Source organism: Protopterus annectens, chromosome 17.part0 (genome assembly GCF_019279795.1).
Source record: "Protopterus annectens isolate FY-2018-M chromosome 17.part0, PAN1.0, whole genome shotgun sequence".
Classification (NCBI taxonomy): domain Eukaryota; kingdom Metazoa; phylum Chordata; order Ceratodontiformes; family Protopteridae; genus Protopterus; species Protopterus annectens.
Window position 1 is genome coordinate 648347128 of NC_056751.1, and position 27456 is coordinate 648374583.

At 40.8% G+C, this 27456-nt stretch overlaps 1 protein-coding gene across 1 annotated transcript in view; it reads right to left on the reverse strand.

The window, feature by feature from the left end:
- The window catches only part of PPFIBP2 (PPFIA binding protein 2), a gene marked incomplete in the record, with an annotated part of 2221164 nt that overhangs the window by 472943 nt on the left and 1720765 nt on the right, over positions 1-27456 (reverse strand). Inside the window, 1 exon segment of the mRNA XM_044058974.1 lies at positions 9204-9315. Coding sequence (XP_043914909.1) covers positions 9204-9315 — 112 coding nt within the window.

Below are 27456 nucleotides of genomic sequence, written 5' to 3' on the forward strand. Positions count from 1 at the left end.
ACAAGTTCCCCATACCGGGTGGGCAACCTGTACATCATGAGCTGACAATGCAGAAGTCAAAAGACTGGACTTCCATGTCTGCCAGTGCTACCTGGTAACTTAGCAGCCCCTGCAGTCACAACAACACAGCACCTGAGCTACCTGTGCAGAAATAGCTCTTAATTCCTTCAGTATGGTTTCAGTGGCTGAACTCAGGATTAGGAGATAAGCAAAGGTGGAAGTCTTGCATAGTTTTCATACCTGTTGAGCTTGTTAAAACCCTGACATAATCAGAAGTCTGTGTAACAGATAAAATCTTGTCAAACTTATAAACGAATGAATGTAGTGACAACAGCCTAACACCACAGTATAGCTTTGCAGAGGCTTTCAGCATTAGGCACCACCTAAAGTGCACATTTCAGTGTATGCTAGGAAGCCATTACTGACTAGTGCAGACTTGCACTGGCTCTTTGCCTCTCATACCACATAAACACAGGCAAGCAGCTCCTGGGTCCAGAGGTAAACGAGTTTCTTTTTTTCCTTAGGGCTTCTCAGGTCACCAAGATTCTGACTTTACAGATAGGTGATGGGAATCATACATTTGTCCTTTACAAATGTCCCTGATGACCTCTTCTCTGGACACAGTACCCATGCTTGAGGTACAGTGTAGACTGTCCTGATGGGTTTTCTCCTTCTCAGAAAATAGTCACTACCTGAAGAAGGTCATGAACACCCAGGTCATTCTATGCTTGAAGCATATCATAGACAAGCACAGGCATCTGTTAGTTACCTTGTACACAAAAAAAGCAAAAACAGTGCCATTCAGTGCTACAGGCATTAGATGAGGAGATGCTCAAACTGTTGAAAAAATAGGCTATGAAAGAGGGGCTGGATTATGCTCTTCTTCATGGGGTATGAGAGGTGGGACTAATCATGCTTGCCACCATGGAGAGGAGAAGCATGACTGGACATGGGGGGAGGCATGACTGGACATGATTTCTTCCATGGGGGAAGTGGAGCCAGGACTAGATATCCTCTCCTTCATGGGAAATGGAAGGAATTATGCTAAGCACTTAGATTCACATTACCTAAAATGGAACTCTCAGATGCTATCGGCTAGCTTTGTTGTGCCCTGGGACTAAAAGGGTTGTAGGACCCATCAAATGGGCATGATTCAAAATGAGCATATTTAATTGTCTTTGCATCTTGGCATCTTCCTCTAGGGACAAAATCAAGTGAAAAATGATGGCTTTGTCTGGCCTGTAGTTTGAATCGCCGATACAAATACCTCAGTTTCTTCAAATTGACTTTCTAACTGACATAAAAATAAAGGTTGAAATTAAGCACTTCCCTTCCATCCATGTTATCATTTGAAGAAAAAACAGGACATAACACAAGATCTAGAGATGAGTACCATTGTGACTTAAGGTTAAGAAAAGAATTACATTACTATTAACCAGATCCACTGGAAAGTAGTTGTTTACACTTACAATAAATGTAGATGTTCAAGTGTATTCACTGTTGCAGTCATCACCTGTGGGTTATCCCTGCTGTAGTAGCCCTCGACATGCCTGAATACCAGAGTCAATGTTTTTCTGTGTCGGCTGTTGTCACTTGCTGGCTGACGTCAGGCCATCAGTGCTATAAAGGAAGGCAGCCAACTCAGTTACATCAGTTTTTCTTGCCCTAACCAGTCAGAGGCCCAAGTAGACATGGTAAAGTGGTCCTGGTGGCTAAAAGTTACAGTTAGAAACTTATGTCTCCCTAAAGAAAGAAGATACAAAGGGGAAGGAGGGTGGGAAACCAGGACTGCAACAGTGAATACACTCCAACATCTACATTTATCGTAAGTGTACACAACTGTACTATGTTATTCGTGTTTCACTGTTGCAGTCATGACCTGTGGGAGGATTCCCAAAGCTATGGAGAGGGGTGGTAGGATTATTAATAAACCTAGGACCGGGTCAGCATGTCCTGCAGAACTGCAGAGGCAAACCCTGCCCTAGCCTTAGAAAATAGAGGTAGGTGGTAATGCTTGGTAAGGGTATGGACAGAAGTCCAGGTGGCAGCTTCCAGGATGTCCCTGGTGGGAATTCCTCTGAGGAATGCTGTTGAAATGGAGGATGCCCTAGTGGAATGGGTCCGAATAGACTTGGGGTGGGGGTTCCCATGCAGTCTGTAGCAGAAATGGATACAGTGTGATATCCATTTGGAAATGGTTTGGTTGGAAATGGGCTTCCCCTCTGCCCCTGTGGAAAAGCGGTCCAGATAGTATCCGAGTTGTCTGTGCATGTCTAGTGAGTGCAGAATTCTTTCCCCCTTGTTTTTAGGGTTAGGAAAGAAGGTGGGTAGATGTATGGCCTGGTTGAGAATTGCATTATATACCACCTTGGGCATAAAGGAGAGACTAGACCTCAGGGAGAACCTGTCTGCATGGAAGATGATGAAGGGCTCAATGGCCATCAGTGCCTGAAGTTCTGAAACCCTTCTGGCTGAGGTGATAGCTAGGAGAAAAGCAGTCTTCCAGGAGAGGCATCTTAGTTCTGCTGAAGCAGCAGGTTCAAAGGGTGGTAAAGTTAGTTTTTCCAAACATAATTCAGGTCCCAGGCTGGAGTGGGTGGCCTTCTGGGAGGTCTAATATTATTAGCCCATCTGAGGAATTGTTTAATCAAAGGGTGGGAGAACAGGGGCTGTTCTGTATCAAAATGAGCTGAAATGGCTGAGGCATGGATTTTAATAGAGGAGAAGGAGAGGTCACTATTAAGTAACTCTGCTAGGTAGTCCAGGATAAGGGGGATGGAAGGTTGTAAGGTACTGTCCCCCCTGGACTAGCTCCAGGAGCAGAATCTTTTCCATTTTCCTGGGTAAGATTTTCTGGTGCTGAGCATTCTGACCTCTGTGATAATGTCTAGGATCTGTTTGATTAACAGGGGCCCCTTGGTTGCCTTTAGAGTATTTGCAATGCTGATAGTTTAAGAGTCTGGAAGTCTGGGTGCAGCATCCCACCCCCACCTGAGTTAAGAGATCTGGGTTCAGAGGAACTGCCTGGGAGGCCGTAATGTCAGGCTGTGCAGTAAAGGGTACCAATGTTGTCTGCGTCAATCTGGAGCAATGAGGATGGCCTTTGTTCTCTCCTCCCTTATCTTAATCAGTACCTTGGGACTTAGAGGCAGAGGAGGGAATGCATACACAAAGAGGGTGATCCTGGGAAAGGTCAAGGCATCCACCTTCCATGCTAGGTGGTGGTACTCCCTGGTACAGAATTGTTTCAGCTGATGAGAACCCCTGGGTTCAGATGGGGTGTGAAGGATGTTGGAGCCTTTTGTACTGCCATCATTTCCTTCTGGTTGATATGCAAGGGAAAGTGCTGATCATCCCATAGACTGATCATCCCATAGACCTTGGGTGCACCTGCCTTCTAGATGAATGCCTCAAGCTATGTCTGAGGCATCTGTGGTAATGGTCTGCCCAGTTGGAAAGATGGTAAAGGAAAGACCCTTGTTCTGGGCACAGACCCTTGCCCACCAGAGAAACTTTGCCCTTATACAGGGGATCAGAGGTAGAGAAGTCTCTAGAGGTTGAGAATGCTGACACCAAAGGTTCTTTAGGTACCACTGAAGTTTTCTCATGTGAAGCCTGGCCAGAGGAATTAGAAGGATGCAAGAAGCCATGTACCCCAAGGCTTGCATGAACTTCTTCACAGTGAGGTGACTTCTGAAAGCCAGCTGGGTAAAATAGAGAGGCAGGAAGCTCTGCTTTTCTGGGGACAGGGAAGCCATTTTGGATGCTGTGTCCAGCAGTGCTCCAAGAAAATGATCTTACTGGAAGGTGTTTGCCTTGATTTATCTCAGTGATGGTGTACCCTAAAGAGGTTAGGAGGGTTTTGACAAAGAGCAGGTCCTTGAGGAGCTTTTCTTTGCAATCTGCCTGAATGAGGCAGTCTAGATAAGGGTAAATGTGTATATTTTTCTGTCTGCAAAAGGTTATGGTCAGGGCTAAGCATTTGGTGAATACCCTTGAGCAGTAGATAAGCCAAAGGGTAGCGCAGAGAACTGAAAGTGTTGTAAGCCAAAGGGTAGTGCAGAGAACTGAAAGTGTTGTGAGCCTGCTCTGAAGTGAAGGAATTTTCTGCAAGATTCCCTTATGGGGATGTAGAGGTAGGCATCTTTTACATCTAAGGTAACTAACCAGTTTTTGTCAGCATAGGCAGCAGCTGCTGTAAAGTTAGCATTTTGAATTTGGGGACCACCAGGAAGGTGTTCAGAATGGATAGGTCCAGGATGGGGTGCCAAGTGCCCTCTTTTCTTGAAACAAGGAATAGTCTGGAATAAAAGCATTTGCCTGTTTGATCTGAGGGGACACGTTATATTGCCCCTTGGGATATGAGAGCTTGGACTTTTTTCAATGCCTCTGCCCACTGTTTTTGAGGTAAGTCTGAGTACCCTCTGTGAATTGGGAGTTCGTTGAAAGAGAAATTTACCCTTGAAAAAAGATCTTTAACATCCATTGGTCCTTTGTTACGAAAAGCCAATTTTCTTTGCAGAGGGAGAGCCTTCCTCCTAGTTTTTGGTGAATGAAAAAAGAGCAGAGAGGGGAGAGGGAGTCATTACGAGTTTTTGTCATAGAGGGATGGCTTAGAACTCCCTGCCTTTGGAGTGGTAGTGGTCCGCTGCTTGGTTCTCTGCTGTGCCTAGGATAGGAGTCTGGGTAATCTGTCCCTGCAGGGCTTACCTTGCCTCTGTCTGCAAGGTGCAGGAAAGGACCAGTGTTTTGAGGGAAAATTCCTGCTGAACCTAGGAGGGTGTACCTGAAGGAAATATTTTACTGTTTGCATAGATTTTGCTTTGTCTTCCATCTTTTTAAGCACCTCCTCTGCTTTTATAGGTTCATAGGTTCATAGGTTGGTACTAGGCTATCAGCCCTAGGGCCTATACAAGCCTAGCCATAACAATTTCCTTTTCTCCCATCCACCAGTCAAGGTTCCTCTTGATGACATGTCTGGGCAATCTATTCCAGTCTCTGGGTCAATCTATCCCTCCAGCATGTTTAAGGTTTAGAGCCCTGGGCTCTGAGGGATTGGGATTTCTTTAAGTCATGGCCTTGGACAGAGTATATCTGGAGTTTTGCTTTAGGCCTGTGATTCTTTTAGTGAGGTATTTCTGAGGCCTTTCCAGTTGTTGCAGATGTCTTGTACATACCAAATTGTATTCTATAATGGGTCTAATGAGGGATGAGTACAGTGGGACAATGACCTCCTTTTTCTGGATGAAAAGCCCTTGTAATGAGGTGTGCCACATAGAAGGATCTGTTGTGGTGATGTGGTTGTGTCCCTAAGTCTCTTATCACACTTTCTGTGTTAGTGTACTGCCACCTATATGGTAAATAACAATACATTTCTTGGCAATGAGCCTCTGGCACCAAGCATCTGTTTCTGTAAGGCCCTTTGTAGAGTATCCACATCATTTGGGATTCAATAATGGCTCCAGTCCCTTAGTGTTGACCTGTACTTCTGCCAACCCCAGGACTGAACCTGAGGTACTCCACTTGTCACTTGTCTGGAGCTGGATTTGGAGGCTACTTCAGTGTGGGTTCTATCACATTTAGCAACCCATTGGGTGACATAGGGATTAATGCCCAACTTAGTAAGTTTATCTATGATTCCAGAGTGGGTCTAGATAGGCTGTGTGGACCACCTTACCCTTGTCCATGGCTCTGGAGACTGATTCAAAGAAGTCAATCAGGTTCAGGAGACAAGATCGGCCCTTCACAAACCCAAACTGGGTGGGGTCAGTGTTTGAAGGTTGCCAATGTCTTTAAGTTCCATGACCATGGCCTTGCAGATAAGGCTTGTCAGACTGATGGCGGTAGTTTTCAGGTGGATTCCCCTTGTGGATTGGGATGTGAGGCTATGATTAAACATGACACTTAGGTGAGGTGCCAGTTCCCGGATGTCATCTGGTCCCATGGATGCTGTATTCTTGGCTTTAGAGTGCATTTTGTACCTGTGGTTGGCACTGCATAGTTATAAGGGCATCTCAGTTTCTTACTGAGGCTAGTAAGGGAGTTTTTGCATCCTGGGATTTTCCTCTTTTCTGCAAAGTTTCTTCTTTTGTTGTAAAGTTTGTTTATGGCAGGGACCACCAGATTGGCTTCCTTTTGGATGAGAGCATTTTGGTTCAATCTGGGCTGTCACGATCAATGCCTGTGTGGATGTGCTCGTACAGTGCCTTAGTATAGGATTCAGCAGTTGAACTTTCAGTTCCGTCTGCATGGGTGTCATGAAGTTTGACTTCTGACTGCATGAAGTTGGCTTTGGAGTTTTTTTATGGTGGTTTCTTTACTGGGGGTGGGGGTGGGATGTGGATGTTAAGGGTGATTAGCTTATGGTCAGACCTGACTGACCATAGGTACATTGATTTCCATGTTATATTGACTATGGATTAGTTGATCCAGGGCATTGGAATTTATGAATTCCAAGAACAAAGGTGTTGGTACATGAGTATTTTTCCCAGTTAATGGCATGGTAGTTAAAATCACCCAGTATTAGGGTTCTATCTTTATATTTTCCAGTATGTTTAGAAAGGTGTAGTGAGAATCTTGGGGTATGGTATGTTTTACTCCAAACAAATGGTCCTTATCCAAGAGTGCATCAAGTAATTTAGATTTGACATGATCAGGGAGAGGCTGTTCCTTCAACCATGCACGTCTCCTAATGACAGATCCTGACACTGCTGCCCTGCTTGAGGCTTCTAGGGCATCATATCCACAGTGTAATGAGTGTCAGGCCACTTGACAAGTACAGTGCAGTAAATCTGCTAACTCTTTCGAACTTGCACAGTCAGGAAAGGTTGAAATCTTTTGTTTTAACAGTTCCAAAGTGTGCTGTTGATATGTTAACATGTGGAACTGACAGTTGAGTGCTCGGATAGCCAAGGTTGCAGAGGTGTATACTTTTTTACCCCATCTGTCCAGAGCTCAGGAGCCCTTGTCAGTAGGAGTAGGATTCTTTGCAGAACTAGCCTTAGCTCATTTTGGTCCCTGTGTAATGACCTCCAAGTCTGCAGCAGGATTTCTGTACAGGTATTTGTGAGAATACGGTACTCTAATACCGGTCAGGTTTTCTGGGAGCAGGTGGGAAGGCATCAGGAGTTAAGCTAGATTCATAGAAGGCATCATCAATCACCTCTAAGATTGGAGGGATGGCCAAGGGTCTGTGCTGGGGCAGGTCTAGAAACTCTCCGTCTTTTCTTAGTCTTTTCTTAGACTGAGGGAAGTCCTGGGATTCCCAGTTTAAATGTTCCCTGAGGGTGTGAAGGGTTTCCCCAAAGGAAAGATCTTCTGGTGGGGAGGCAGAAGGAATGGATTCCTCTACATCTGAATCCTCATAAGCAGTCAGAGGTTGTTGTTCCTCTTCAAAATTTGAATAATCAAACTCCTCAGAATCATGCTCTTTCAGTATTTCAGGAGAAAGATCTCTTTTCCTTTTAGAAGCTGTGGCCTGACTACCCCTGATAAAGGTGATAAGATCCTCTGCCATTTTAAGCATTTGAGCTTGGGGGTGGTGGTGCAGGGATAAAATGGTGGATAGAGGTAGTTTTCCTAGAAGTGGACTTGCCTCTAGGCCTAAGAGTATCCACTGGTCTGAGAGAAATGGTAGTTGGAGAAGACGTCATTTTTTTTGTCTAGATTCGGTAGTGCGAAAAACCTCCTCAGAAGCTCGCGGCTCTAGACCCAACCAACACAGAGACAACCAAAGGCTTGGAAGACGAAGATTTCTGTGGCATACTGGACTCCAAAAGAGTCTCAGCAGAGGCCTATGAAGGTAGTGAACCAGGCATCAGGGGCTGCAAAGGCACCTCTCTGAATTCCGGAGAACTGATGACCTGCTTAGCGGTGGAGTCATCGGAAGGCTTAGCATTGTGTGGTCTGTTGCTATCTTTATCCTTACATTTTTTCAGAATGTCTACAGATTGTTGGCTGATGAACGCCATTTCGCAAAGGAAAATGGAAGACGAAAGATGAAAAACCTGGCTCCAATAAGAGCTCTAAGACAAATGGTTCTCGTGTTAAAAAGGGCACAGAATCGGCACCAGGGGATGTCGTGGTCTGGGCCTAAACAAGTGGTGCATTATGAATGGAAGTGTCATCGTGGTATTTGCTTTCCACAGGTGAGGCAATTGTTAACTTTTTTGGACATCTGTTAGTGCAAGAAAAAAGGGTCCCCAATGGGGTACTTGGCTTTAGATGTTTTCAGCTGTAATTCAAACTCTGGTAGTGACTGACCGGCACACTTGCAAACTGCTTATGCTATGGGTTCCACGGCAAAAAAGACTGATGTAATGGCATCGGCTGCCTTCCTTTATGGCACTGACGACCTGATGTCAGGCAGCAAGTGACAGCAGCCAACGCAGAAAAACATTGACTCTGGTATTCGGGCCGGATGAGGCCTACCACAGCAGGGATAACCCATGGGTGATGACTGCAACATTGATACATGAAGAACATCTGAAGGAGCAGAATATTTTAATAAAAAATGTCTGTTTTCATTAGTAAATTGCTACATAAAGAGAAAAATGAAAATTACCATAAGAAAAGTGAACTGGTTGCAACAACACATTGACACTTGTGAAAACAGCATATTGTGTGTTTCTAATCACTACAAGAAGGATAAGCCCACACATCCAATCTGTGGATGTTTTGCTGAACTAAATATAACAAACACCTTTCACTTCCCCAATAGATGACACTACAACACAAGTTCTTCACAGACTGGATCATCATCATTGTTAACCATTATTATAGATTACTGCAAATACTTCTGATTTATTTCTAAAAAGCATGCTGTAAGCACCAGTTTAGATAACCAAATATTAAAATAGTGTACTCTCACATTAGAGCACCTGCTGAGGAACAGATAATTATTTTTCTTACATGTGAATCTGCCACATACACAAAAGATCATTCACAATTATTCTGGAAATTAGATCCATTTCTTCTAAATTGATTTCCTAACCATTAGCTTTCAGACTGATGCAGTGTCTTCTGACACTCACTTTTCTTTAGTTTATTTAAATGCCAAACGTCAATTTATCTAAAAAAAAAAAGTAATCCATACGTCCGCAACCCCTTTTTCCATTTTTGCATATGGGATCAAGGAGTCACTTAAAAAAAGTCAGACAAGTGTTAATGACAACAAATAAACTGAAATGGGCACAAACTCTTACCTGTCTCTGAACTTTGCAAGTCTGCAGAATTCCTCATTGATATCTGGCGCTGTAGCCTTGCGATCTCCGCATCTTTTAATGCTAGCTGCTCCTGAAGCTGTGCTATTTCTGTCTACAGAATAAGAAAAATTACTCATTTTGCATTTTGATAAAACATTTCCAATAAAATAATTTCCACTAAAATTAACTAATAACAAAAACATAGGCTTGTAATTTTTTTCAAAACTTCAATATTATAAGATTATCTAAGTAAAGATGGTCAAGTTTTATAGCTGCATAGCTAAGCTACGACTCTTCAAACATAAGGCTAATTTTTAAGTTCAACCACACCTTTCAACTGTCCAGATTTTTGCAGAAGGTCCAGATTTTTGCATCTTATTATGTGGTTTTTCTGGCAGATCATTGAGGACTGAAGTCACCAAATAATACTAAACAATGACATACAGTTGGAGTTTCAGACTTCATATCCTTCAGAAAATATATAATGATATATAATGATGATGAATCTGTTATTCTATCACCTTTCTAAGTTTATAGGAGCAATATTTGAAATAACCCTATTTTTTTCTGGCTTTGTCCACATTTTTTGTGCTGTGAGGTTGAGAGGTACGAGTTCAACACAGAGTCAAACTGAACTTAAAACTAGCACAAATGGCTTCAATTTTTATAAAAAGCCACCTACACAGCACACTGATCCTAACATACAGGATTATGCTCAAGTTTCTGACCATAACTATGTTATGTTTTTCAAGAAATTCACATTGACAGCAGAGTGAAGAAAAGCTCAAGTCATAAACCTTAATATCCATGTCAAAATCAGCCAAATAACAGTCGGTGGAAAAAAATCACAATTCTCAGTAAAGCAAGGAGATTTATCTGGTCCACATATTACCAGTTACAATAAAGTATAGATGTCAGTGTTTTATAGCTGCTTTAAAAGCAACACTTCGAGTTTAAAAAAGTATAGCACAAAGATGTATCTAATATTTTAGAGACATTTCAGCTTCTCACCACTGTTCGGTTGTGACTGGTACTGCTCACTTTTACGCTCTAACGTGAGACTAGAGTTAGCACCACTTACAGATGATTACCAAAACTTGCTGAGTTACTGACTTCAGGAAGGCACTTAACCATTTCTTCCCCCCACCTTGGAAAATAATTGCAACACTGTATGCACTACAAAATACCCAGGTACACAGATTTGGAAGTTATGTAAAAATACTGATGGTGTAAATCATAATCACTATAAGAACTTTTTAATGTTTGCTGACTATTAAAAGCTTTATACAATACTCTAATGAAAAATACCCTGAAAGTCATGAGTCAAACATGGATGTAATGAATTAATACGGCAAATGAAAATACACAGCAGAGATATAGTATAAACCATGTTACTAGAATTAATTCGAAATGCAGAAGAAAAGGAAATACACAATGGTATTGTACTTTCTTGTATTGCTACATATTACAGTTACCAGGTGTAATTCACTACGCTTCACCAGATTCAAAGATTATAATTAAATACAATATATTACACCATTCCATACCTCTCAACTTTTCACAGAATGTCCAGGTTTTTACTTATTTTTGGGCTGTTCTCATAAAATGTATGTACTTTCTGGCAAATCAGTGAGCACTGAAGTCACTCAATAATATTAAACAATGACATACATTTGAGTTTCCGACTTCATATCCTTTGGAAAATATAGCAACTTTCTAAGGCTATACAGGCAATATTTGAAATTTGTCCCTATTTTTTGTTCCTCATTATTTCTGGCTTTGTCCAGATTTCTTACACTGATGTGCATGTAAATGTACATGTGTCTGTACACATATTTTTAATCTAATTCTCTCCACGGACTGCTGATCATTAGCATCCTTCTCCTTGGGGGCATTTTCCAGAAGGAAGCCATGACAGATGGTTGCTTAGGCCTATCACCAGTTGACTTACTGGTAACTGAAGTATGTGCCACTGAAGCAGTCCCAGGAATGTCAGTATAATGACTTATGCATACCTATCTAACCAAGACTAAATTCTTTTTTATGCGACCCATTTCCCCTACTACTACTGGAACTGTCTGGGTATCCTTCCACATTGCCTTCATTTCTGCCTGGAAATCATGGTATTTTATGAGTTTCTCTCTATATATTATTGTAATCATTGTGTGTAGCAATTACAATGATCAATGCCACTTTTGTCTTCTATTCATGGACTACTATATCTTGTTTCCTTGCATCTATTTTTTGAACTGTTGTAATGGGTGATCCCATGTGATATAAACTTCATTCTCTACAATGCTTTGCGGATCATTTTTCCAACGCTTCTCAGCTACTTCAATATTGTAATGTTTGCACAACCCAAAATGCAACAGTCGTGCCACATTATTATGCCTTTCAGTATACAAGCCCTCTGCCATTAGTGTATCACACCCAGCAATAAGATGTGTGACTGTTTCCAGTTCTGTTTTGTAGAACCTACATTTATCCGTTTCTCCCCCATGTTGAATGGGCTTTGTAAGCCAACATGTATATAGTCTGCTATCCTGGACCGCTAATATTAACTTTTCATCTTTTGGTTAAAATTCCTCTCCTTAGCCATTTCTGAGTCAGATTCTGATCGACATGAGGTTGTGCCAAGAGTTTTCTGCGCTTACAACTATATTTATGCCTTTTCCACATTTCTTAACCTCTCATCCAATCCTCCTCTTATTCTTTTGTTTTTTGGCACATTCAGTTGCTGCCTGATTTTTGTCTACTTCTGGTTTGGTTTCCATCCCCACATCACACAGACACGTTTCTGCTAAGCTAATTAGCAAAGTCATCAGATTTGTTCTCTTCATGTGTGAAAACTTTCACTATGTTTGGATCTGATGAGGTGAGCAGATATGTATGCAATCCTACGACTGCAAATCTATACATGTAATCAATTAATTTCAAGGAGGCCCACACCTCCTTCAGAATGAAGAATATATATAAAAATAAGTGTATACCAACCTTATACCATTTGCTAAGCATGAAGCATTTTTCTGGTTTTCCTGTCCAGTTGATCCTGTACCTTTTGGAGTCAGTCAGTCACTGCAAAACTGTAAACAGGAAGAGCAGATTGGTTTACAGCTTGGACTTTGCTCCAAGATGTCTGGGCTGCTTTCAGTATTAATTTTAGTCTTTGAGAATGTACTGAGTTTTGTCTGTATTTGTTCATGTTTTATTGTCCATCCTTCATCAGTTCAAATATTTGTACACTGCCCCCTGCTCAGGTTCCTATACATGACATTCCCGTCTCAGTGCTGCAGCTTTTCTTGCTTTAGATGTTGCTTTTGCACATTTATCAAGGCTAGGGTTGCCAGCTATCCAGTTTTTGACCAGACTGTCCATTTTTTTGACAAGTTGCCCGGTTAGGAATTTGATTCAAAACTGGACATGATGCTGACATCATCATGTGAGGGCTACCAGCCTGTCAGAAGGAGCTCACTTATCACATGAGGGCTACCAGCCTATCGGAATTGAGCTCAATTCAATTCCTTTTGGTAGTGCGAGCGAGAGCAGGAGCACTTTTCAAACTGGCAGCAGTTTGACTTTGGATATTGTAGCATGGAAAGAGAAAGACTTATATTTATGATGGGAAGGCAGCAAGATTGCGGGCAGTAATTTCAGAAGCCAGCAAAGGTAGTGTAGCTACAATGGGTCTAGTTTGGATTAGCCCACTTTCTGGGATATCAAACAGTAGATATTTAAGTGATTAATAAACAATGGAGCAATGAAATTAGAAAGAGACAATTAATTACTGTTAGAAATATGCAATGAGTATTATCATTCTATGTACATGAAAAGTTATTGCATTTGCAATGTAATCCAATAATTGTAGTACAAATTAGTCCGTGCAGTATAGTATCATGCTCAGTAACATCAGACAACTAAGACTGAAATAAAAAGTAAAGAAATAGTGCAGATGAGAGGAAAGAGAGGTCTAATGATGCTGTTATATCAACTGGTGGCTAAGGTCAAATTTCTTGAATGCCCTAATCACAAGATGTCGAGGAAAAGAACACCAGTCATTTAGGAAATCAGTGTTGGTGTAATTTCTTAGCATCAGAAAAGAGGTCCAAGTAGTCTAGGGTATGCACAGCATAGCGAAAACACTAATTGTTTTTTATAACTTTGGTATTATTTCATACTTTGAATCTACCCTGTGCATACCCTAGACTGTGCAGACCTCTTTTTTGATTCCCAGTGTTATGTGGCCACACAGCAGCATGCCTATCTTGCTTCTTAATTTCTAAGTGTGCAATGACAGTGATGCATTTGTTTTTACAGATTTCCATCTTCCTTGCACTTGTAAAATGACAGATTTGGTATGTATAAGTTTGAGAGTATGCAGGCCCTTGCACCTCCCCCCACATGGCAGGTGCAGAGATGTTTACTACCTGCAAAAACTACTTACAGTTGGAAATGTCCCCATTTTTGGTATTTCAGGCATTTATCTTTTGTCTTTTGGTTCTTTGGTGTCTTTTAATTCTAGGTCTCATAAGGGATCCAATGATGCTACGTGACTGAGAACAGCAGTATCAAGAGATTCATGGACAGGGGGCATTAAGCCATCACAGCATACAATCAGGCTGATTATGATCTTGAAGGAGGGTCTTGTGTGGGTGGTTGATGAAACTACTGACAGCAGCAAAAGAACAGTTACATTATCAATTAATGACTTACAAGATAAGCTAGAGTAGATGTTTAGAACCATGTGAAGTAAATGATCAATAGATGTGAAATGTACAAGAGGGAGCTGCTCATAAAACAACTTTGAAATTCACACTCCATATTCAAGCCTGTGCTAATATTATTCAATGCAATATTGCCAGCTGTAAACAGGATCACATTCCCATCCATTTACAGAACATATATGTCGATGGATTGATGATGCTTACTTTTATACATGACAATCTGTTTGGTCACATTGGCAAACTGCAGAATGACAAATGCTGACGTGAGGACATTATTACCTGTCAAAGTATTGCTTTGTTTACCAGATGTCTGTCAGTGTTTGTGCATCGTTGTGCTGCAAAATGTAAAAAATAAAATCCAAATCATTGTAGAAGAGTAGTTTTAATGCTAAGTCTGTTTTTATTGTGAGACTGTATTGCTTTGTTTAGCAAGTGTGCATCAGTGGTTTGTGCTACAAAAATTTGAAATAAATGTTTTAAATTAAATCCAAATATCTGTAATCACTGTAGAAGTAAAGCAGAAGACAGTATGCAGAGTGAGAGTTTTGAACAGTGTTTATGGCAACTGGGGAGAAATCGGCTGAAAGCAGGCATCCTGAACAGAAAGAGGGCATTCCCATCAGCTGATGTCACGATGATGTCACAAAATGGGTTGAGCATGGATGGGAGAGGGGGTGGAAATGGGTGGAGTTATGAGTGATGCAAGGGGTGTGACCTTAGTCCAGATTTAGCCACAAAGAACACTGGCAACCCTAATCAAGGCCACATGAGATTCTTGTATCATCTAAGAAAGTTTTGACCACTTTCAGTTACGGTTTCAGCTCCTCATCTGATGAGCTATACAGTTTTAAATCATCCACAAAAGGAGATAAGTCTTTACACTTTGCTGCTGTCTGGGAGCCAAACTGTAACTATGACCTACTCCGTTAAGCAGACATCTTAATGGGTTAAGGGCATGACAAATGAGCAGCATTAACAGAGAGTCACCCTGGAATACACCTCCTTTGAATTCTTATCCCTAGTATAATAATTTGCCCTTTATCACAGCTTAGCTGCAAAGTGGTTTGCCACTGTCTCATTGTCTCTATAATGTTGATCAATGTAGGGTGTATCTTACACATCTGCAATCATTCCTTTATCCACAAATGCGAGATGCTGTCAAATGCTTTTTTGCAATCTATCCATGCCATATTCTTCCCTTTTTACAATTCTCCATTATTTAACAACAAATGATCATTTGCTCCATATGACTTTCTTTTGTTACCCTTTTGTTCTACTGCCATGTTTGAGTTTTCTTCTAAATGACTATAAACTCTGTCAGCATCAATTCCAGTACATAGCTTATACATCACTGGAAGACAAATTACTGGTTTATAATTTTTAGGATAGTTTGCATGTTCACACTCTAGGAGTATCATTTTTCTGGTTATTGACCAGAATGGTCTCAGTTTGGTGTATGCATGTAAGTAGTTCTTACTTGGTGCTAAATCTTTGCGTAAAGATGTTAATACTTTTAGCCAGAAGTTAGATACTGCATCTGGGCCTAAAGTTTTCCATTTAGAGGCTTTTCTTAATTTTCTTCCAATTTATCTTGTCATTATTTCATCCTATTTCATATCTTGTACATTTGAACTTCTTACTGTTTCTTTTACTTCTATCCATTCAGCATGTTTGTTATGTTTCCACAAGGTCTTCATAGATGAACCTATCTGCCCAAGGGCATCTATAAGCCTAGCCAAAATGTGTTGGCTTTCGCCACCCCCTTAGATTAGTTCCCTGTGCCTCTGTCCAGCAGAGGCACTGCAGTGATCCCCGGGGTAAATTCTGTTTCCCATCCACTCGTCAAGGTTTCTCTTGAAGAGTGTTAGTGAGGGGCTCTGCCTAATGTAGACTGGAATCCTGTTCCAAAGCATGGGGAGTCTCTGGGACAGGAATCTATCCCTCCAGCATGTCCTATTTATCATTGTGGTGAGGTTTAGATCCCTAGAGCATGGGGCTCTTGGGGATTTGTTTTTTTTTTAGGTGGAGCATGTCCATCAATTCTGGGTTGGACATGGCCTTGTATGTCAGGCAGAGATCACCTCTGAGTAAGCAGTATGCAATCGAGTACAGCTGGAGTTTCTTCAGTCGGGCTGCATAGGGCATATGTTTGAGGCCAGTAATCCTCTTGGTGAGGTACTTCTGTGGTCTTTCCAGCTGTTGCAGGTGTCTTGTAAGATATTTCTCCAAAATGTGTCTACTACTACTTTTTTGGGGGTATTTCTAATCCTTTTGCTTTGTATCCCAATTCTATGTAAAACTTTCTTTTTGGGGGGGTCATCAATGAATTGCTTTATTTTGCACTCTTCCTTTATACTTATCTGCATATCTTCTAATGCAATACATAAAATTTCTTATCTGCAGTAGTCCACTCTATCATCTTTATGGCTCTTTTTCACCTGTCAGGTTTTGTGTTTTTTCTGGACTACTACTTCTTACTACAACAGGGGGCCCATCCTCCACTTGAGCCTGGCCTAACCAAATTGTAGGGCTAGTTCATTGTGATGAGGATTCTACACGGTTATATTTTCCAATCCTGGCAACAGATCTAGAATTGGGCACTTTTTTATCCTAGGACTTGTGCACCCAGTTGTCTTTTTTTAACCTACTTTTGTCCATGATATATACTATATAAATTAGTGTATATATATCACTGTCTTGGTGATATTTTGTAAAACAAACAAGGTCCCCCTCATGAAGGTATGCACCAAGACTTGAGGATGAATGCAATTCCATCAATATTACTCTCCTTTGCTTGCTGATTTGATCATCTCTCCAACCAGACCCCATCATTTCTCCATCCTTAAACATGCTATGGGATGTGGACAATGGCAAAGGAGTTAGAATAAGAACAAGGGATGAGATACTGAAGAAGAGATTTAGATGTGTTGTACAAAGAGACGTCTAGGAAGGAATGAAATGCGGAGTAAAAATATAAATACACACTGAAAAAAGAATTAGAGAAATTCAGTTAGAAGAATTCGACAAAAGCAATATGTAAGGAGAAGTCAGAGACTGTACTAGGAGAAGGTGGCACTGGGTATGCGTTTTATAAAAATATTACAAGAGGAAACTATTTGTATAGACTACTAATGTTACTTTGAAAAAAGGCAATGTTTGAGAACAGGAGTACTTAGCCTTTACAGAATGTGGATTACAAAGCTGTGACGCACATTAAACGATACAGGTTTATGAAAATACTAAGGGGAGTAATAGAAGTTGGGGGATACAGAGTGAAGGGATGGAATTTCAGACAGATTAAATACTTCTTTATCATAATGTTAACATATTAGGGAGAAGTGCAGCAAAAAGTCATGGTGTTATTCATAAAGCCTATAATATAGCACATGAAATCATATAGAATATGTTGAAGGAATATTGGACAGATCACAAAACATTAAAATTTATTAAAAGGGTTTATGATTGCTCCTAGTTAAGGCCAGTAATTAATGGATAAGTAAGGCAAAGGATCAAATGTGAAAAGGGCATAAAGCATGTTTTAAAGCACAATGTTATTTACACCAGTACTGAATAGGATTATAGGAAAAGTGAAGTAAGGGGAGATTGGTGCTCAGGTACAACATTTAGAAGAAGTTAGGGTTCCTTTGATAATGAATTACTTTGATAACTTCGTATTTATAATAAAAAACAAGTAATACAGTATTTAATAAAGTCATTACTGAAAGTAGCACTGAGTAGTAGTAAATAAAGTAGAAGGTGCGGGGATACGTTTATAATGGCTGGTGAAACCACTTGAGGTTTTTGGTATACATTTCAGGAAATCAGCAGTTAGGGAAGTACAATGAGAAGGGGAACTTCAGGCTTTACAAGACAAAAAATACAGGAAACGCATGCATATCTTATCTTCTAAGGAAAATTGTATTTGTTACATTTCATTTCTTTACAGGAAGGTTAAATTATTCTTGAAGGGTGTAAAAGCTACCAAAGTATTTGAAAAGAAAAGTATTTGAACTTCAGTTTTGTCACTTTCATGTTACGACATGAATAAATGAATCTTCGTGGGTTCTGTTCAAGCAGCTTTATTACATACAAACACATCACTGTAGAGGCTTACTGATTGTAACTTAAGTAACTTGTATACAAACTAACAACTGCGATCATGCATTCTCAATATCTGGCTGCTTCTACAAAACATAGCACTAGGGATTGCACATGTCTGGTATTTATACATGCACGTACAGCCTCGCATTCGTCTTAAAGATATTAGCACACACACTTTACACTCTGATCTACATCCTCCCTCTAAGAAATAGATAATGCAATTTGTCATGAGATTATTTGGCATGCAGAAATCACAGGTAATCTATAGACGTGCATTATACAATACTAAATACACATGTATATACAATCAAGTCTATGTTGCAGCATATTTCACACTAGGCTTAGAAACTCATCCATATTGTGTGACATAAAATTGGGAATTAGAGTCAGCAACTGGGACAGTCTCGGCAAAATGTTTGACCTGTGGAATGTTCGAATCACTTTCTGGAACAGAATCAGACTTTTGAACACATACTGGTCTAAAAACAAGGTCTGACTCATTCTTTAACTTAGAGTTTGCATCACAGATACATGCTCTCTGCAAGGATGATGATTCTGGCACAGCAAGAATATGTCTGCGCTTCCTCCTCTACTCCACACCCTTGCAGCTTACCAATTAGGATAGCAGCTTGGCATAGATGCCTGTAGTCTGTCCCATTCAATCAAAACCTTTTGTTGTTCGAATTCGTACCGTCGCTCATTCCCCTCAGTGGACCTAGTAATCTGCTTGATCTGTCCTAACTAGATTTCTGGATATTACGCTTCTTAAACAATTGAGCCTTGATGGTTTTATTGTTCTTAGGTTTAGGCTGCAACAAATTTAAAGAAATAGGTAACGTAGCTCTAGTTTGTCTGCAAAGCAGTCTTTGAGCAGATGAGCCAAGAATATCATCATGGGGTAGGTTTCTGAGATTAAATAGATTTGAGAATACATTGGTACTGTCATGGTTTGACTTTTCAAGCAATTGCTTTGCACTCTATACTGCACATTCACCTAGACCACTGGACTGAGGATATTCAGGACTACTACAGTGACATGTACAAAGACCCATTCATTTGCAAATTCGGTGTGAATTTCTTCACCTCCATAAGCAGCAAGTCTCATACTGCTGGTTACATTGAGTTGTTCATTAGTTCTCACTCTTGCAAATGTGTCTGCTGATATAACATTATACTTTGACCCAGTGTCTACTTTGACCTCTGTGGATTTTCCATTGATCCGGAAAGTACAAAACACTTCACTTCTTGTTAATAAGTTTACTGCATCAACTCTTTCACCAAGCAATGATACACCATCCACACAGAAAGCTGACTGTTTCAACTCTACTTGATCAACTTTTCTCTTTGTACAACCTTTCTTTAAAACTATGTGAGGCTTACTTGATTTACAAAACTTTGAAATGGCTCCATTTTTTACACTTGTGACATTGCTGACCATATGCTAAGCACTTCTCTCTTTTAAACTCATGATTCGCACCACAACTGCAACAGTTAAAGTTAGATTTGGGTTTTACTGATTCATGTTTTTGTTGCAGAGCTGGTGGTTGCACCCTTTTTAGGACTTTCTGGAAAGTGTTGTGCCTTCTTTGGAAAACCTGTGGCTGCCACACGGTTAGGCCTGCTCTTGTTTGCCACGTGTTGAATACTATCCACCTTTGCTCTTGAACCAACTGAAACCATGCACTTTCACTCGCAAGCATACTTGTATGTTTTTCTGTTACCTCATGGATTTGACAAATCTCTGTTGCCTTGCTCAATGTTAAACTACGGTCATGAAGTAAAATCCTTCTCACTGCAGCACTATTAATACCACATACAAGCCCGTCCTTTACCACCTCATCTTTTAGATCACCAAACTGACACATTTTAGCTCTATTTCTCAAGTCACTTACATAAGCTGCAAATGTTTCCCCTGATTTCTGATCTCTTGTGTAAAACAAATGCCTCTCTAATGTAATATTCATCTGGGGGTTGCACATTTCTCTGAACTTACACTTCAAACACTCAGGGTCTTCCCTTGATTCAGCTTGTAGAACAACATGGTGGTCTGCGCTTTCTCCTTCATACATTTCTGATGCATATACAAATGAACACTCTTTTTATGGCCTCTGACCCTGCTAGGTTTAGCAAAATGAATGCCCTGGTGCATGCATCTCTATCTGCACAAGCTGCTTGTATGAAAATATTATACTCTTGCCCAAATATTCTCCAGTTCTCTGCAATATTCTGATCACACAAGTGGTAGGGGTTTTCAAAATCAGTCTGCCATATTAGCACAGATCAGCAAAGGGTCTTGCAAAACAGCATGAATATATACATACATATATGAGCAAGTGTCTGCTATAAACAGTACTTGTCCAATGCCTTCATGCTCTGAACTTGTACTTGCATTGGACTTATTGGAATTACGTGAATGAACGAACCAGAAGTACTTTTGAATGACTGGACTCTGTGACATAACTTCTTGGAGTTTTTGATACTTTACTGAACTTTGCAAAATAAACTTGTCCGGCTTTTCGATATTTTACTGAACTTTGCGAAACAAACTTGTTGGGCTTTTTGATATTTTCAGAATCTTATTGGTAAAGGCAGAAATGCTGAAGTAATATACCATCTCTTGCTATACTTTCAGAATTTTATCAATGAAGGCAGGAATGCTACAGTCATGCACCATCGCTTGCTAAAGTCATCACTTTAAGAAACATTTGAGAACTTTACGATGCAACTGAACAATTCACAAGCACTGCAATACTCTTGTAATGTCTTTCGTAAGAAAACACCTCAGTGTAAAAACATGTCGGGCAATTGCACAATATGAATAAATCGAACATCAGTTGCCCAAAACTCAATAACTTTTCAAAGTAATTGCACTTTGCGAATAACTGCATACAGCACACTGAAATGTCCCCAAAATTACCTGCTAGTCAACTCTTTACAGTACAAGAAGCACTATGTTCATAGGCTGGTACTAGGCTATTCACCCTAGGGCCTATACAAGCCTAGGCATAACAATTTCTTGGCAATTTCTTCCCACAGTATTTACTTTTCAGGACCCCGGTCTAGCAGGGCGACTGACGTGATCCCCGGGGTGAATTTCCTATCTCCCTTCCAATCAAGGTTCCTTCTGAAGAAGGCCAAAGAGGCAATCTGCTTGACATGCATAGGCAGTCTATTCCAGAGCCTGGGGAGTATCTGGGTCAGGAACCTATTCCTCCAGTATGTTTTGTTCATTGTGATGAAAAGGTTTAGATCCCTGGAGCACGTCTCTCTGAGGGATTGGGATTTAGTGTAGCATGTCCAACAGCTCTGGGTTTGACATGGCCTTGTATGTTAAGCAGAGATCGCCTCTCAGTAGACGATATGTGACAGAGTATAGGTGGAGTTTTTTTTAGACTGTCAGCATAGGGCATCTGCTTTAGGCCTGTGATTCTTTTAGTGAGGTATTTCTGCGGCCTTTCCAGTTGTTGCAGATGTCTTGAGAGGTACATACCAAATGGGGCGTTGTATTCTATAATGGTTCTAATGAGGGATGAGTACAGTGGGATAATGACCTCCTTTTTTCTGGATGAAAAGCCCTTAGTGATGAGGTGTGCCATATAGAAGGATTTCCTGACTGTTGTGGCGATGTGGTTATCGAAGGTGAGACCAGTGTCCACCTGTGTCCCTAAGTCTCTCCTCACACTTTTGGTGTTTAGTGTACTGCCACCTATGTGGTAAGTCACGGGTACATGTTTTTTCCCAAAGGGGATAACTATACATTTCTTGGCATTGAGCTTGAGCCAATGGTTCTGGCACAAAGAATCTGTTTCTGTAAGGCCCTTTTGCAGAATATCCATATCATTTAGGGATTCAACAATGGTTCCCAGTTTGCAGTCATCTGCGAACTTTGTTAGCCAGAGTCCCTTAATGTTGGCCTGTACTTCAGAGAAGTAGATGCCAAACAAGAGCGGCCCCAGGACTGAACCCTGAGGTTCTCCACTTGTCACTTGTCTGGAGCTGGATTTGGAGTCGGCTATTTTTACAGTGTGGGTTCTGTCAGTAAGCCAGTTGGCAACCCATTGAGTGACATAGGTACTAATGCCCAGTTTAGTAAGTGATTCCAAAGTGGGGGATGATTTCGAAGGCCTTGGCGAGATCCAGATAGGCTGTGTGGATGGCTTTGGAGACTGATTTGAAGAAGTCAATCAGGTTCAGGAGACAAGATCGGCCCATCACAACCCCAAACTGCATGGGGTCCAGTGTTTGAATGTTGCCAATGTCTTTGCTTATAAGTTCCATGATAATACATTCCATAGCCTTGCAGATCAGGCTCACCAGACTGATGTGGTGGTAGTTCCTGGGATTCCCCCCTTGTGGAGTGGGATAACTGTAGCTGTTCGGCACTCATGAAGCCTGAGGTGAGGCTATGATTAAACATGACACTTAAGTGAGGTGGTGCCAGTTCATTTTGTAGTTCATGGAGTACACAGCTTGGGATGTCATCTGGTCTCATGGATGCTGTATTCTTAGCTTTGGAGAGTGCATTTTTTTACCTGTGTGGCCGTTATTACTAGAATTTGGCAATTTTTCAGTATTGAGATGGGCCCTTTAGGGGGTGAGAGGGGGGTGAAGTTTGCACTGAATCGATCTGCCAGGATACTGGCAATATCCTTGGGATCAGTATATTTAAGGCCATTCTGTTGTAGCTCAGAGCAGATCTGAGCATTGTCATTTAGATTCTTGACATAGCTATAGAATGCCTTGTGGTTGCCTTTAGAATCTTTGGCAATTTTATTTTCGTAACTAGCTTTGGAGAATTTTGAGGGATGTCAGATTCTTACTGAGGCTGGTAAGGGAGCTTTTTGCATCCTGGGATTTTCCTCTTTTCTGCAACAGTTTCTTCCTTTTGTTGTAAAGTTTGTTTATGGCAAGGGACCACCAGATTGGCTTCCTTTTTTTATTGGAGAGCATCTTGGTTCTATTGGGGATGGCACGATTCAAGCACGAGTGGATGTGATCATACAGTGCCTTAGTGTAGGATTCAGCAGTCAAACTTTCAGTTCCCGTCTGCATGGGTGTCATGAAGTTTGCCACTTCTGACTTGAGTAGGATAAAGTTGGCTTTGGAGAAGTTTTTTATGGAGATTTCCTTACTGGGGGTTGGGGGTGGGATGTGGATGTCAAGGGTGATTAGCTTATGGTCAGACCTGAACAATGAGGGAGTGACCATAGGTGTTGAGCATTGACTTCCCATGTTGGTATTGACCAGGTCAAGGATATTGGACCCCCTGGTGGGACTAAGGACGAGTTGATCCAGGGCATTGGAATTTATGAATTCCAAGAATCGTTGGGCAAAGGTGTTGGTACACAAGTAGTTTTCCCAGTTAATGGCATGGTAGTTGAAATTACCCAGTATTAAGGTGTTTGGTTGTATTTTAACATTTTCCAGTATGTTTAGAAAGGTGTAGTGAGAATCTTGGGGTATGGTGGGGATCTGTAGCAAGCTACAATTTGGATTGCAGTCTTACCTAGTGTTAGCTGCTCCTCTGGAGAATTTTAAATGCATTGTAATGGGCAACTAGCCTGGTGTTATGAATATCCTTGGTGAATATGGACACTCCTCCACCTTTAGTGTTTCGGTCCTGGTTTGGTGGCCGGAAAGTGTGGTAAGAGTTGTAGCCTGGTATTACAGGGGTGTTCCCTGGAGCCTTGAACCAGGTCTCAGTTACTGCACAGATACTGATGGTCTCCATTTTTAGGAGTGCCTCGAAAGAGTGCATTTTGAGGTTTAGACTTCTAGCACTGAGTAGCATTACCTTCAGATTGTGCATGCTTGTACCTATTATGGTGGTGGTTTTGTCCTTTGAACTTTGCCTAAAAAAGGCACTATAGGGGTGGCAAGAGCTTTAGCCAGTAACATGAATCCCAGTGGTGACAAGTGCAGACTACCTCTGGCAAAGCATTGTGGTCTGTCGATCATGTCGTCCCAAGCAGACAGATACAGGAGCTCCTTTGAATGACACCAGAAGCTTAGCCAATTGCTGAAGTCAATCATTTTGTCCTTACAGTGTGGTATTCTGGGCAAAGGCAGGATGCTACTCAGAGCTAGGGTCATACCTGCCTGGGCCACATGATCCGAGAGCTCTTCCATGTCTCTTTTCATGTAGTCCAGGGAGATAAATCTCAAGTCATTCCCTCCAACATGGACAATGACAAATCATATTTGTACTTGTTGTGGAGTGACTTGAGTGCATGCGTTATGTGGTGGATCCTGGCACCCAACAGGCAGCTGACTGTTATTTTCTCCTTGTTCAGCCTGGTGAGTGGGGCATCAGTGTGTCTGACTATAGAGTCACCTATGACTGAAATGTTGGGTACACTGTTTTGCCTTAGGGGCTGTTGTTGGGTGGCACACTGGTGTTGTGAGCTATGTGACACTTTGGTTGTGATTGGTGTTTGTTTGCATTTCAGCTTTGGAGGTCCTTATTGCTTGGGCAGGTTAATGTTAAGGGCCTCCACATATGTGGATATAGTGTTGCTATGTGTGGATGCTGGTGGTGTGGGTTTAGAAGGGCTATGTGTTGCTTGAGGTGTAGTGCAGGTGTTAACCTTCTCCTCTTGACTGTCTAGCATAATCTTGGGTGGAGAGAGCATTGCTTCCAGTTTGGCTATGTAAGTGCATCTCTCGCAGGTTGTAGTGTTGGGTGGTAGGAGGAGAGGGGGTTGTCTGTGTACATGAGGCAATTGCTGCATTGCCCCAGTATGCCCAAATTCACCAGGTGGACAGGACGATTTTTTTTTTACATTGGTTAACCGGGAAAGTCCAACTTGGAATGAGCCAATTTTCAGCAGATGTCCGGGAAGAAATGCTCCAGATGCATGTCTTTGTAATGTGGGAGGAAACTGGAGCACCCGGGAATCACTGGAAGCTGACCCTTGGACATGCCTGATTTGGTGCTTTTTTTTTTGTAAAGTACAAGAGCTGCTTTCCCTTACCATAGCAAGGTACTTTGCCATTATAGGCTGTTTAGTCAGTACGAATAATTTCTCCTTATTAACAAGGAGAGTTGAGTGCTTGTATCTGTTTAAGACTTCCTAGTGCTTTCCAGCAGGTTTTAAAGCAAGTGCTAGTCACAGGGATGCTTAAAGGTAAGATGAAAAAAAAAATGGTTTATCCTAAACACTGCAGTGTGCACTAGAGGAGTTAGATGTGAACATAGGGAACTTACGTTTTACCTGTCTAAAAAGTTAATGTAATGATGGGACGTTGCGAATAGACAAACCCAGCACAAGAACTTTTCAAATAGATTTGCTTTGACTAGATTGCACAAAATAGTTGCACTTTGCACACAATGAACTCTTTGAAATACATGCACAGTAATAAGCACACACTATAAGTACTTTCACACACTCTTGAGATACTTTGAATAACTTTAGTTACGCCCTTGATACAATACGACATCATAGTTATGCCCAAAAACAGCACTTTACCCAAAATATAAGCAGTCACATTGTCTTATTTGCTTAATGTGCCCTTTTCTTTTATTACATTCGTTTTGCCTGTTTAAGCCCTTTTCACACCCAACGTACTTTTCTTGTGCTCGTTTTACTCTAAACATGCCTGACTTTGCCTTACACACACACTGTTTGCTTTAAACATACTTGTTTTGCTTTGCTGTCAATCGTTTCATCAAAGACTTTTGTCTTAAACATTTTCTTTAAATTAAATCTTTTCGTACTTTCCGCTTGCCTGATAATGTGGTTTGCAATCTTGTAATGCCTTTTTTCCATCTTTTGCATCATATAAATAGTGTTATTTCTCTTTACCTTTGATTCCTTCTGGTTATGTTTGTGCTCTTTTCTCTCGGTTTTACCTTCGCTGTCGTCTTTACATCTCAAGGCTCCAAATGTTCTTCTCTCTTCCATGCCGGTTGACACCATGTCACTTTTGTGTTAGGACACGAACAAATGAATCTTCGTGAATTCATTTCAAGCAGCTTTATTACATATAAACACATCACTGTAGAGGCTTACTGACTAAAACTTAAGTTACTTGTATACAAACTTACATCTGCGATCATGCATGCTCATTCTCTGGCTGCTTCTAAAAATGGCACTACGGATTGCACGTGTCTGGAATTTATACGTGCAAGTACAGCCTTGCATGCTCCTTGCATGCTTCTTAAAGATATAGCAAACGTACTTTACACTCTGATCTACAAGTTTTATGTCGTATGTGGCACTTGTTTAAACTGAATTAAAAGAGGGATTTTATAAAATAAAGAAGAGGGTGCTTAGGTTTAATAAATCCTACTACTGTAAACTCCTTACACTTATCTTGGCTATTGCAGAAGATTAAAAATGGGGCACAATCAGTTGTAGGGCAACTTGTGAGTACCAGGTATGGAAATTATTTACAGAAAAAAGGAGAACAAAAAGAGGAGATTAAAAGAAAGAGGCAAATTAATGGAGCACAATATGTTGACAAGAAGGAATCAAAAAAAGAGACTGGAAAAACTTAAAAACATGCAGGAAATAGTGGTATAAAACATAATGGAAAAGGTTTACTTAATAAATACGTAAGCTTAGCTTATCCTATGAATCAATGACAGTACAATGAGATGAAGGATCAGATTTCAGTATAAATAAGTGTAATGACCTCTTATGAATGGTTATGGTAGCCAGGCTACCAGTGTAAGGGCTAATGAAGTACAAAATATTGTGAGGAATGAGGATGCATAGTATTCAAGGAGAGACACCAGGATGTGTTTACATAAGATGTAAAACAGTCAAGAAGTTTTGGAAAAAAAGAATACAGGATATTGGAATAAACTAACATGACATAACCCTAAATATGACAATGTATGGGGTATTATGGCAAAGGCAATTTACTATGTGTAGAAGTAACAGACAAAACATGTTCTTGTTTGTGTTTGCTTTCTACAGATTTTAAAATGCTGTGAGGCATTGTACAACAAGACAGGGGATGTGACAAAGACTTTGCAAGAAGTTAAATTTTTGCTGTGAATTAGGGTAAACATTATATTCTTGTATAATGTACAATGACTGCTTTAAATAGGTCAGTATCTGTTTTGAATGTTATGCAAATAATTTATGAAAATATGGATTTAATAAAGACCGCCTACTGTTTTCATTAAGTGCCATGGATCATTTACATACACCTGAGCTACCAGTAACTTAAGTAGATGGGGTGTTAGTTTGACATCTCGTCCGGCGGCTGCCACTCTCAGGAGAAGGGCAACACCTCTCTTATGCTGCACCACAGGATCATTAATGGAAAATTAACCCAAGCACCTGGGGCTTGAGCAGAAACCACAGCCTTCAGATTTTACAGCATCAGTGCTAAAAACACTGCCTGTTTTGATACCAATGATCCAGTACATTTTTTTTTTTACATCTAGAAACTGCTTATGATAACAAGAAGGTCAACGT